The sequence below is a fragment of the Strix aluco genome, chromosome 5 (genome assembly GCF_031877795.1).
Source record: "Strix aluco isolate bStrAlu1 chromosome 5, bStrAlu1.hap1, whole genome shotgun sequence".
Lineage (NCBI taxonomy): Eukaryota > Metazoa > Chordata > Aves > Strigiformes > Strigidae > Strix > Strix aluco.
Genome location: NC_133935.1, coordinates 32,430,924 through 32,442,915, shown reverse-complemented (window position 1 = coordinate 32,442,915; position 11,992 = coordinate 32,430,924). Strand labels below are relative to the sequence as shown.

Here is an 11,992-nt window from a genome sequence, read left to right as displayed (position 1 = left end):
GCTGCCCGGGGAGGGCGGCGCGGCCGCCATCGCCGCCTCAGCACGGTCCCGCCTCCCGCTCGCAGAGGCCGGGCGGCGGCGGGATGGCGGCGGCGCGGGGCCGGGTGCTGTGCCTCTTCGACGTGGACGGGACCCTGACGCCGGCTCGGCAGGTAGCGAGGCGCGGGGGCGTTGGGTCTGACGGGAGAGTAGGGGGCCGAGGTCGGCGGGGCAGAGCTTGTCCGGCCGGCTGCGGCCTCACCCGCTGCTTCCCCTCCAGAAAATCGAGCCGGAGGTGGACGCGTTCCTGCGGGAGCTGCGGGAGAGGGTGCACATCGGTGTGGTGGGAGGCTCCGACTATGCCAAGATAGCCGAGCAGCTGGGGGACGGCGATGAAGGTGAGACGCGGCCGACGAGGTCTCCCAGGTGTCACCTGTGTCCTAAATCTGACCCCGAGCCTGCCCTTGGGGTGGTCGGCTGTGCCCGGGCGGGAGCCGCCACTCGCTCCTTCTGCCTCTGCAGAGAGCAGGCGGGGATGCTCCAGCGGCGGGGATGCTCCAGCCCACGCTGCCGGTGCCGGGTTCGTGCGAGCTTCATCTGCGCTCTGACAGCTTCCCCCCACCGCAGCGGGTGGGAGGCCCTTGCAAATTTTGCCTCCCTGCTGCTCCATGGTGCGGCCTCGGGGGGTTCCTCATTGTGTTCAAACAGGGACATGGGGTAGCGGAGGGAGTGGGAGGGCGAGGGGGCAGCCCCCGCTACCTTGTTTTCCTTCTCTGGCATGGATGCCAAGCACGGCTGAGCTCAGCCTCCTGCCTTGTTAGCGGAGGGAGGCTGAGAAATTCCCTGCTGAATCGGCAGTGCTGTGTGTCGGGGGTTGCAGGAGGGGCTGGAGTTAGATAACCAGTAACTGCATCTCCCCAGCACCCTGGCAGTAGGGAGGGGAGGAGAGAGAGCAGAGTAACATGCACGTGGTTGAAAGCCTGACATTTTGGAGCCCTTATCTTCGTCCTGCCACTGATTCAGCCCGTGACCTCAGTCAGGTCGTTTCCCCCTGCGTGCGTCAGTTCCCCACCTGTGAGGAGAAGATAATCTTCTCGCCCACTTTGCGGAGAACGAGGAGGGTCGGTAGCCCTTTGCAGAGCATGGGAGATGGGGAAAGCTCGGTACTAAGGGACCAGGAGGATGGCTCACTCAGTCCTGAGCCCAGTCCTTTTGGCCCCTTTTCCCAGGCAATACTGATGTTTCCTCTTTTGTTTCCTCCCCTCTCAGTCATCGATAAGTTTGACTATGTCTTCGCAGAGAATGGCACGGTGCAATACAAGAATGGGCAGCTGGTCTCCAAGCAGGTATGTCCATCTCCCCTTGCAGCCATGGCTCTCCTTCCCCATCCCCTGCGCGCTGTGGGGAGCAGTGCCTGGCCCTGGGCAGGTGGGCAGCCTCTTTTCGTCTCCCCAGATGCCAGATCTGAATGTCCCACTCCTCCTGGTCATGTTCTCAGGTGGGCTTCATGAGAGGTCTAGCTTCTTCCTCACTCCCCCCTTTCCTCCTGCAGGCCATTCAGGACCACTTGGGGGAAGAGCTGCTGCAGGATCTAATCAACTTCTGTCTGAACTACATGGCGCTGCTGAAGCTCCCCAAGAAACGGTAACAGCCCAAGCCTGTGCAAATGGCAGTTATATCACTGATTTCTAGGGAGCTCTGCGTTCCAGAGCTCTCCTAAGAACAGCTGAGCTACTGACCTTGTTTTGCTCCAGGTTTTATCTTAGCATCTAGAAGCCCTGTGTAGGATCACTGTCCCACTGAGCTGGGCACTGTGGGCAAATAATGGGGGAGGGTCTTTTTTCTGGAGAGTCTGCACTCTTTTGCCCCTTGGATTTTCTTCCTTGGGAAGCAGGGTACAGCCACTGTGTGCATCTCATTTAGGACAATGGTACCAGCTCGTTACTGGGCAGGGCATCAGCCATCACTGGTTGTATGAGTTTCCAAACAGACAAACAATGGCTCTTAAGATGGGAGGTCCAGCGCCTGAGCACACAATTTCACACTGTTTCTAACCCAGTGTTGCTTGATGCCACTGGTAATAGGGCTGGCCCTGCTCTGCCCCCAACTGTGTGTTCCTATCTGCTTCCTCCCATGAGATCCAGCAGCCACAGGGTGAGTTGGGTTGGTACACTTCCTCTGAAGGAAGACTAGGCCACTGTCGGGAAAGAAAAAGGTAGTTTTCCGTTGGATCAGCTCGCCCTGTTATTACAGAAAGGAGAGAGAGGGAACAGATGGCACAAAGGTGGAAGGGGAGAGCAGTAGGACCCCTTTCAGAGGCAGCCTGCAGTTAAACCAGCCTGGGTGCAGTATCAAACCATCCCTCAGACCATGATTTCACAAACGTTTGAAGCAGACGTGAGCCAGCAGTGCTGTTGAAAGCAGTGGCTCTGCCCTTCTCTTTCCCCAGCTGGTTTGTTCCTGCTCTCCCCTTGTGTTTGTACGGTGAACCTGAGCAGACAAGCTGTCTGGTTGAAATTAAGCTGGTAAAAGTTGATAAACTGTAATCCAGATTAGTTGCCTGATGTGAGTCACCATGTGGCAATACAAAGACCGGTGGGAGGGGCCAGGGTGGCTCCTTGTGACAGGACTGCTGGCTGAACGTGCCCCCGAAAGCGTGGGCTGGGACCCAGAACCCCCAAGGTTCTTTGGTTGCCTCATTGCTGTCTGGTTGCCCAACAGCCTGGTGAAGTTGCAGCTCCCAAGTGCCTCTGTGGATTTAGGCTTATGGGATTTCTAGCAAAGCAAGGACTTTAACCCACATCTCCCAAGTCTTGGTCTGGGGCATGAGGCAACAAAGCCTCAGTGCTGCAGAGATGCTGTTCCCAGACTGCAGGCATGGCTGCCCGTGTGTCTGTTCCCCATGATGTTCTTCACTCTGTTACGAGACAGAAGAGTGTTTTCCCCAGACTCAGAGTTGTAACCACTTTATTGCAGAGAAACAACGGGCAGGGCTCTGAGGGACATCAGAGAGTTAATGAGCCCAGGGCTCCTCAACTGGACAGAGAAGGGGAATTCCCTGCTCCAGCCAGGTTTCCACAAGAGGTTCAATCTCTTTTCAAATTGGCAGTGCTGTCATCCCTTGTTGTTTCTGCCCCACCAGTGCTGGTACCTGTCTGACCCTTCGATGAGCTATTCCAAGGTGATAAGCAAACAGAACTGGCAGGGTTTATAGCAAAGAGAAAAGAAGGGAGCAGTTTTCTGCCAGCTTAGTGCTTTGAATCAGCCCACCGAGGAAACAGCACAGTAGTGATCCCAGTGCAAGGTGAGGGTGGCACACAGGAACAGGGTCCTGTCCATGCAAGCTTAGATAAGAGTTGCAAAGGTGCAGGGGACAAGTGGGAGATACAAAGGCCCTGCGGATCCAACTTGATTTGTGTCCCACGAGGAGGTCCTGATTGCTCATCAGCCTGCTGCCAGACATCAGCAGCGAGTTATGCTGACCTGTTCCATCCCACTGTCCCAAGGTACTGCCAGCTTCACCCACTCAACGTTTCTTAAAAGCCTCCAGGGGTGGAGATGCCACAGTGTCATCAAGCAGTTGGTCCAGTCCAGCCAATAGCTGTCCTTGCAGTTATTACAACATTAAAAAATGTTTTCTATCATCTCACCTAAGCTCATTGCTTCCAGCCTGTTCCCAGGGCACACAGGAACTGTTTATTCCTCTTCTCTTACAGTCTCTTTTTATAAAAGTATGAGACTCTTGGAGACCTTAAACAGAGCTGTTGATGCCTGGACTCTGCCTGGCGTGAAGCACCCATGCGTGGGCATGGCCTCTCTCCTCCTGCATGTCTCTGCAGAGACTGCATGCCTCACTGAGCAGCCATTCCCCAGGAAAGGTCTGTTTTTCTTTCCCTGCCTTAGTAACCTTGTGCCCTTGCCCCCCCACAGGGGAACCTTCATTGAGTTTCGCAATGGGATGCTGAACATCTCCCCCATCGGACGGAGCTGCACTCCAGAGGAGCGAATCGAGTTCTCGGAGCTGGACAAGGTACACAGGCCAGACTCGGGCTCGTCCTCCCCTTTGCTGGTTTTGCACCACCACAGATCTCGGGTCTTACCTGCTTGCCCCCTTCCCAAGGAGGAGGTAGGCCAGCCCCAAGCTGTGCACCAGGCCAACACAAGCAGCAAGGTGGAGACAGGACTGGGGGTCAGAAAACCCAAGGAGAGACGCAGATGAATGGAAGAATTTGACTTCATTGGGGACCACTGATTCAGTGGGGTGGCCAGCAGGATTCCTTGTGGGAGAGCCCCAGGGAATAAGTTATTTATTAACAGGGTGTCTCCTTGTTTACAGTAACCAAAGATAGAATTGCACTGAAAACCTCAGAGAAACCTAAACTTCTCAGGTTGCGCCACCCCTCCAGGCTGGCCCAGCAGCTGTCTTCTCTCTCCCACTCCCCCAGCCCCAACAGAGCTGGAACTAATGGCCTTCCAGACTGGGAGGACCACAGCAGATCTGTTGGACAGATCTCTGGAGTGCTTAGCTCATGCCCCAGGCAGTTTCTGCCTGGGGGGGTGAGTCTTGGGGCCAAGTGACTTTGCAAGACTTTGTAAGCAAAGCTGGAGACTTTTGGTTATGAACTGGGCTTCTGGGAAATTGGAGCAGTTGGATTTCATTGCCAAGGAAGGGCTGGGATCTGCTCTTCCCAGGAGCATCCTGGAGCTGCCCTGAGCTGGTGGCTTTTTATGCAGACACTGGGCAGGACTGGTGAAATCTGGCTAAACGGCGCTACACTGGGGGCAGGTGGGAAGGGGGAATGTGATAAGCCAGAGTTGCCCAGCAGACAGCTATATGGTGGCTTTTGGTAAGCTGTCAACACCTAATTATTCAAACCCTCCTTCCTTCCCTTTCTTCCTTCTCCTCTGCAGAAAGAGCGGATCCGGGAGAAGTTTGTGGCTGCCTTGCAGCGGGAGTTTGCTGGCAAAGGCCTGCGTTTTTCTCGAGGTGAGTAGAAGGGGCTTCCCTGGCTTTGCTCTGTTTCCCATAAAATGCTGGGAAGAGGAGCGGGAATCCTGGCTGTTCCCTCTGGGGGCCTGGAGACCCCACTAAGAGCAGAAGGAGCTTCTGTTCCTGGAGAGCCATCGTGGGGGCATCACATTGGCATTCACGGCAGGGTGATGGCAGAGAATAAACCAAACCATGGCAGAGAATAAACCAAACCGTGCTGCAGATTTGTCTCCCTGGGAATCAGCCAGCCAGGCAGGTTTCTGTCCTGTGATGTTATCTCTGCCTTAATTCCAGTTAGCTCTGCGGAGCTCCTCCCTGCCCAGGAGGTCTGACCTGGCTCAAGCGTCAGCAGCAAGGTGGCTAGCAGAGCTCCAGCCACATGCAGTCCTCTCTGGGAATGCCATGGTGTAAGGGAGACAGGAGCCTCATGCATGTCTCCACTCTGGGGTATTGTTGGAAGGGCTGGCTATGAGGGAAACATCTTTCCTCCTGGAGGAAGAGCTGTCAAGAGGCAGGGCGTTTGCAGCTCCGTGCTATGGCCTTTTGCTGGGTCACTTCTTGGGGTGAACGTAAGCTCTTGCAGCCAGCTTACTGAAGGTGAGGAACCAAAGGAGGGGCTTGAGCAATCCTGGGGGTCTGTCTGGGACAGGGAGGAATATGAGGGTGTGTAAGTGGTGGGGCTGAAGCAGAGAGGTGGGCATGTATGAGATAAGAAGTTGCCATATGGCAGCCTAGCCAAAGGGGAAGGGGTGATGAGGCTAGGAGGCAGCAGGTGACACCCCAGTCTTGCACCCAGTGTGGGCCAGTACCAAGGGTCTTGCCCTCTTGTCCTCCAAGGGCTTTCCTCCTGAGACCCTTCCCTTGCCTTCAGCATCCTGCCAGGGGCATCCTGTGCTGCCCACAGCACTGACACACACTGTTTGTCACAGCAGATAAAGACAAGGTCCCTGCTGCCGTGCCCCTGCAGGCATGGGGGACGAGAGCAGAATAATGGGCCTTTCTCCTCTGACTTTGGGAAGCCGCCATGAAGAGCCCAGGCCTGTTGCGTAAAAGCATGAAGACAAGGGGAGCTGCGGGCCCGCCGCTCCTCCACAAAGAAAACGTGGGGTGTCTCAGGTCAGGCATCCAAAAACAGGGACATGCGGAATTTGGCTTTTCTGCCAAACTGGCTCCGTGTGCCCTGTCCCAGCCTGTGGAGGACGCAAGCCCCAGAGGTGGTAGATCTCCCTGCAGTCCCTCAGACCCATGCTCTGCCTAAGCAAAGGACAGTGCTGGCTGTCCTCCATGCCACTTTTCCCTTTGATTTCTTACCCCCTCCAGCTGGCATCAAGAGCCCCTTCTTGCTTTCCAGCTCTGTTAAAAGGCCAGAACACAGTGAAATGTAGCGTTTTTCACAGGTAAATGGCTTTGGATACAAACCAGGAAGTATTTTAATAAGGTCAGCCAAGTTTAGCTCCTGCTCTGATGCTGGCTCCTGCTGCAAGCATGGGGGCATCCCCATCCCTGAGCTCGTAGGGCACTTGCTCCCGTCTGTATCACAGTGCCCTGCCTGGGGCATCCTGTCCAGTAGTGAATCCCCTGTCCCGAGCTGGACACACAGGCTCCATCCCCAGCTCCTCAGGCTTCAAGGAGAGTTGGTTTGGGATCCCTGAACCAACTGGTATACCTCAACCAGCCAGGGAGGAGAGGAGCATGGCTTCAGGATGTGCACATTTGAACAGCCAAGGGGATCAGTGCCTCTCCTTCAGCAGGGACCATCTACTCACTCCCTTCCTAAGAGAGGTAGGATTATGATTTGTGAAGAAGGAGAGAGTGAAACTCCAGGATTGCTGGTGGCCCAGTAGATTGCCTGGAGAAGCAGGGGGTCCCCTTGAATCCAAGAGGAGCATAGACCTGAACTGGCACAAGGATGCACATCCCAGCTCAAATCCCTGTTCCTCCCAACTCCAAGCAACATGCAGACATACGTGTGTGCCCTAAGTCACAGGCTTTGGTTTGGGAGGAACATGTCACCTGTGTTGGTGCTGGGGCAAGGGTCTGGCTCTGCAGCCTGTGCACACAGCGGGGCAGCTCACCTCCGTGCACCCCCAGAAGGCAGTGCAGTGCTGGGCTAAACTCTGCCTGGTCTAAGAGGAAAGGCTAGAAAGTTCATTAACCCTCAGTGGCTCTGGGTATCCATGTGCATGCATATGCATGTTCTCTGGGAGAGCTCCATTACCTCTGTACGTTTGCCCCATCTGCCTTGGTGCCCCTCCAGATGTTGGCAATTCACACTTGACTCTTGTGGCGAGAGGTGACAGGCCAGGGTCGTGCCCTGATTATATTGATGGGTTCGTGGTACCTCCATGGCAAGGTCCTTGGTCCTTGATCAGCGTGCAGAGCCTGCTCGGGGCCTGCAGCACAGCCAGCTGGGACCCCTGAGCTGTGCAGTGCATGGGGTTTGCTTTGTGTGAGCAGGGTGCTGGGAGGCCCCGGTCTCTGCAGGGTTAAGGAGTGTCGGAGCAGTGGTTTTAGAAGGGCCAGCCATGTCCACACAGGAGCCTAAGGACAGAGTGGTGCCAGTCTCTGAGGGCATTGTCCTCATTGGGACACAGAACATGCTAATGCTATCTGCAAGGTGTGACCCCGAATCTCCCCCAACAGATGCATCTTGTGGGACCTCCCACCCCAACATCCCCCCCTGCAGCCCGCTGGCTCCTGCTTGCCTGCCTGCCTGCACAGGGGAGCTGTGCTGATGTCACCCCAGACATGCTGATGTCACTCCAGCCTGTTGTCATAGGAACAGCATCTGCCACATGCCAGAGAGGCACACCAAGATAGAGCTGGTGCCTGGCTGCTGTTTGGGGTGGGGGGTCCCCACAAACATCCAGACCTCTCCCCTCCTCCTACCTGTCCTGTGGCAGGGGGACACCATGCTGGCTCCCACTAACGTTGCCCGATGCCCTCCCTTTTGCTGGCAGGTGGCATGATCAGCTTTGACGTCTTCCCAGAGGGCTGGGACAAACGCTACTGCCTCAACGTGCTCGACGACGAGAGATTTGACACCATCCACTTCTTTGGGAATGAGACAACCCCTGTGAGTATGCCCCAGTCGCCCCACACACAGCCGCTTTCTCTCCTTCATGGAGCTGCTCCATCACAAATCTCATGACCTGGGTCCCACTGTGGCTGACACAGACCTCTAGCAGTGCGAGGAGGAGAGATGCTCTCCTGCAGCACAGGTTTGCAGCAGGCTCATGATGGTGGCTGGCCCACTGGGTTGTGAGGAAATCACCTTGGATTCACTGTGCTGGGGAGCAGGTCCACCTCAGCATCGTTTTCCTCCCCCTGGCACCATTGGGAAGGGGGCAGCCACTCCTGCAGCCCGCAGGACCCAAAATACAAGCCCCCAGCACTTAAGAGGGCTTTTCAGCAGCAGGAACAGCTTCACCTTCCCTTTAAAGTGGTGGAGGGTGATGCTTCCTTGCTGCTGTAGACCAGCTTGGCCATCCACTCAGCTCTTTCCAGACGATAGCAACATCTACTCCTCAGATGTGCCCACGCCACCTTCTGCTAACCCATCCACAGGCAGGGCAGGGGTTAACCGAAGGCTTCTGGACAAGCTTTGCTGGTCTGGGACCTTCCCCATCCTTTTTAGCTCCTCCCTCGGCACAGAAGAAGAGAGGCAAGGGGAAGGTAGCAGGACTCCCAGCCCAGCCTCTTCTGACTCCCTGGGCCGGCAAAGCCCTGACAGCCCCTTCCCAGCAGGTCCCTGCCCACCCAGCCACTGGCTCCCACCCCAGCTCCTCACAGGACAAAGCAAGACACACATTGATGGATGAGGATGCTCTGGCAAGACCCTACTAATGCTCTCCTTATTTGCTATTCCCCTGCAGGGAGGGAACGATTATGAAATCTATGATGATCCCCGCACAGTGGGACACAGCGTCCTGTCCCCTCAGGACACAGTCCAGCGATGCCGTGAAATCTTCTTTCCAGAGAGAGCAAATGAGTGCTGACTGCCAGGTCCCCGCAGCCCTGCCTCAGCCCCACCCTCTCCCCTTGCCAGGAAAAGCACCTTCATTTGAGGAATCTGCTCAGGGTAGACCAAAAAAAAAACCACTTTCCAGAGCTGGTCGGGATGTAACACGTGAGTGCGGGTGGGTGTGCAGGAGGGGGCCTTCGCTGAGGAGCCCTTTGGCACTCCCCATCTATTGCTGGGGCTTGCGGGACCAGACCCTCCTCACCTCCAGGAAAACTTCTCTCTTGACAGTTCGGGCTGTGGTGGGCAGCAATGCGGATGCTTTTTTGGTCAGAAAGCATTTGAAAGGGCCAGTCACAAGAGCGCGTGTGTGTCCATCCCGTGCTCCTTCCCCTCTTCTCTTCTTTTTTGCTCTGTTTCTCTTAACACTTCTGCATGAGGGAACATGCATCTCACCTTTCTCTACCCCTTACACCTTGGCTGGGAAGGATGGAGCTGCAGAGGCCCCAGGGACTCTGACCAGAGCTGCACCGAAGCGAGAGGCCAGGAAAAGCCTGTGGTAGGAAGGGGTAGCAGCAACCCCAGCTTGTTGCAGTGTTGTGCACCATGCCAGTCCCTACAGGTGACCTGGGAATCACAGTTTTAAAATGACTGCTCCTACTCTGAGCTTTGCTCAGGTGCCTGAAGAAACTAATTCTCTGTTTAGGTTACAAAAAAAATGGCTACTATGGGTTTATTCCCCATGTTCTGCAGAAGTTGTCAAGTCAGACCTTGCCTGGTATGGCTGGAGGGTGGCTGGTATGTGCAGAGCACCCTGCAGAGCTGTTGGGGACAGAAGGCTTCCCAACAGTCTTCCCACCCGTGTGTCCAGTAGGCATCACAGATGTGTCAGTGTAATACCTTACCCAGGTCCCCTTCCTTCCTAGTGCTCAGCTTTCCATTATGCTGCCAGAGACATTTTCAGAGAGGGCCCACATAGGCGAGACCTGTTTTTTCGTGTCAACAGAGGTACACACTCAACAGTGCCCTCCAAGCTTGCTTTTCCACCCCATCTCATTCCATATGCTGCGTTTACGTGGTCACCTTTAGGGATGCAAGTTCTCCAAGTGCAGCTGTTGTGTGTCCTCCTGCTCCTCTCTTCTGGTTCTTTGTGGGTTGCAAAACCACATCTCTCCTTTAGCCCTTGACCTCCTACCTCACGTTGCCCCTTTATTCCTGGCCATTACGCTGGGATGTGTGACCACACCGGTGATGCTAGTCACAACTTGATGCTCAAGAGGAGCTCAGGGATCCCCTCCAGGGAGGTGTCCTGCCTATAGCTCCCCGGGGCACGTGTCTGGTGTTTGTGGACCTGGAGAGTGCTGGAAGTTCCTGCAAAAACTCCCCACATTGCTCCCTGGGAGCCTTTCTCAGTACATCCCTGCTGGGATGGCACTCCTCCATCTCTTGGTCTTGTTTTCTCTCCTCTTTTTGTCCTGTTCCTGCTTTCTTCGCCGTTGCTCTTCATCTCCCACCTAGCAGCTGGACTGCCGAGAGAAGTTTCTCAGCTGGCTACTGCCACTTAATCCAGGGGCCAAGTTCCTCAGACGAGATATGTCGGTGCTTTTAGATCCAGTACAGGGCTCCCACGTTGCCACGGACAGAGTCCTGAGTGGACCCTGGCACCGCTGGACCCTCCACCTGACTACGCCTCTTAACTCTACAACACATCAGGTCTGTAATGCATCACATTTGCATGAGCGCAGCGGTCTGACCAGCATCCAGAAATCCCCAACAAATGCACAAATTCCTCTTTCTACCCAGAGAAGATTTTTGCGTGGGAGAAGAGGACCTGTTGGGGAAGCCTGGATGCAGGGTACCCTTTTCACAGGGCACTGGTTTTGGCCCTCCACTGCAGCTGTCATGGAGGAATTCTGTGCTTTGTGGATCCTCCTGTTTCACTGTGGATCAGGTTATGTGTGGGTTTGGGGGGCACATTTTTCCTGTAAGTCTATTCAAAGTCAGCAGGATGTCTAGCAAGCTTAGTGATGAGTGAAGAGCAGGCCATGGTCCTGAAGGCACGAGGCATGTAGTGGCCTTGGGGGCTGAGATGACTTGCGTGTTTGAAGGGAAGGGCAGGCTCTGTCCAAGGCTGCTCCTGGTGGCAGCATGTCTCTTGCTCAGGGTAGGGGGAGTTGCAGGGCGGGCAGAGCAGAGGCAGGGCTGACTTTCGAGGCACCAGACATCACTTTCTCTGCTCAGGAGCTCACATGTGCATGGGTAGGATCAAGTTCAGGAACCTTCCCTCTTCCTGTCTCTGTCTTACACCAAGCTTGGGCTAGTTGAGGGCACCTCTCATCAGGAGACCCTGTCCTGCTGGAGGGATGAGGAGGAGGAGGATGGCATCAGAAGTAGCTGGGGCAGCCCCAGGGTCTCAGAGCCACAGAATGGTTGAGGTGGAAGGGACCTCTGGAGGTCATTGGGTCCCACCCCCCTGCTCAAGCAAGGCCACTGAGAGCCCCAGCTGCCAGCCTGTGTTTTTGTGGGCAGGGATGAGGCACAGTGCTGGGGTGGGAGCCCTGCACCTAGGGGATAGTGCATGCCTGTCCTTGAGACCCCTTTGCCATGATGCTCCTCTCCCAGTGGTGTAAGTGGGGGTTTCTCCCTGTGTATGTGTGAGCGAGCAGATGTGGTGGGCCCTGCATTGGGGACCATCTTGCCATATGGCTCCATATCTGTGTGAGACGGGCAGCTCCTGTCTGGCTGATACTGTTAAATAAGAAATATATTTAAATACATATATATGTATATTAAAAAAAATAAAATAAATCATATTAAAGCTACAGCATGCAGCAGTTGGAGACAGCATGTGCTCTGTGCCAGTCTCTGCTGGGGTTAAACACAGCCAGAGAGCAGGCAGCCACACTTCGAAATCCCGGCAGCAGCAGGAAACCAGTCCTTGTCCTGGTCACCCCTCCCAGTGGGCAGCAGCCCCCTGTCCCAGGCTCAGGGTCTGCTCCCCCCAGCTCAGGGTGCTGCAGGGCTGGAGCACCCCAGGGCCCCCCAGGACATGCTGTGCAGAT

At 55.5% G+C, this 11,992-nt stretch overlaps 1 protein-coding gene across 1 annotated transcript; it reads left to right on the top strand.

The window, feature by feature from the left end:
- PMM1 (phosphomannomutase 1) lies at positions 1–10,692 on the top strand. Its single transcript, XM_074826787.1, has 8 exons — positions 1–152; positions 260–377; positions 1,249–1,325; positions 1,532–1,623; positions 3,910–4,009; positions 4,891–4,966; positions 7,930–8,045; positions 8,845–10,692. Exons 1-8 carry the CDS (start codon positions 84–86, stop codon positions 8,965–8,967), a joined length of 771 nt encoding a protein of 256 aa, XP_074682888.1. The 5' UTR covers positions 1–83; the 3' UTR covers positions 8,968–10,692.
- Positions 10,693–11,992: the final 1,300 nt, after the last annotated feature.

Coding starts and splice junctions, on each gene's coding strand:
- PMM1 (XM_074826787.1), top strand. CDS start 84: ATGGCGGCGGCGCGGGGCCGGGTGCTGTGCCTCTTCGACGTGGACGGG. Junction 153..259: donor CCCTGACGCCGGCTCGGCAG/GTAGCGAGGCGC, acceptor CTTCCCCTCCAG/AAAATCGAGCCGGAGGTGGA. Junction 4,967..7,929: donor AGGCCTGCGTTTTTCTCGAG/GTGAGTAGAAGG, acceptor TTTTGCTGGCAG/GTGGCATGATCAGCTTTGAC.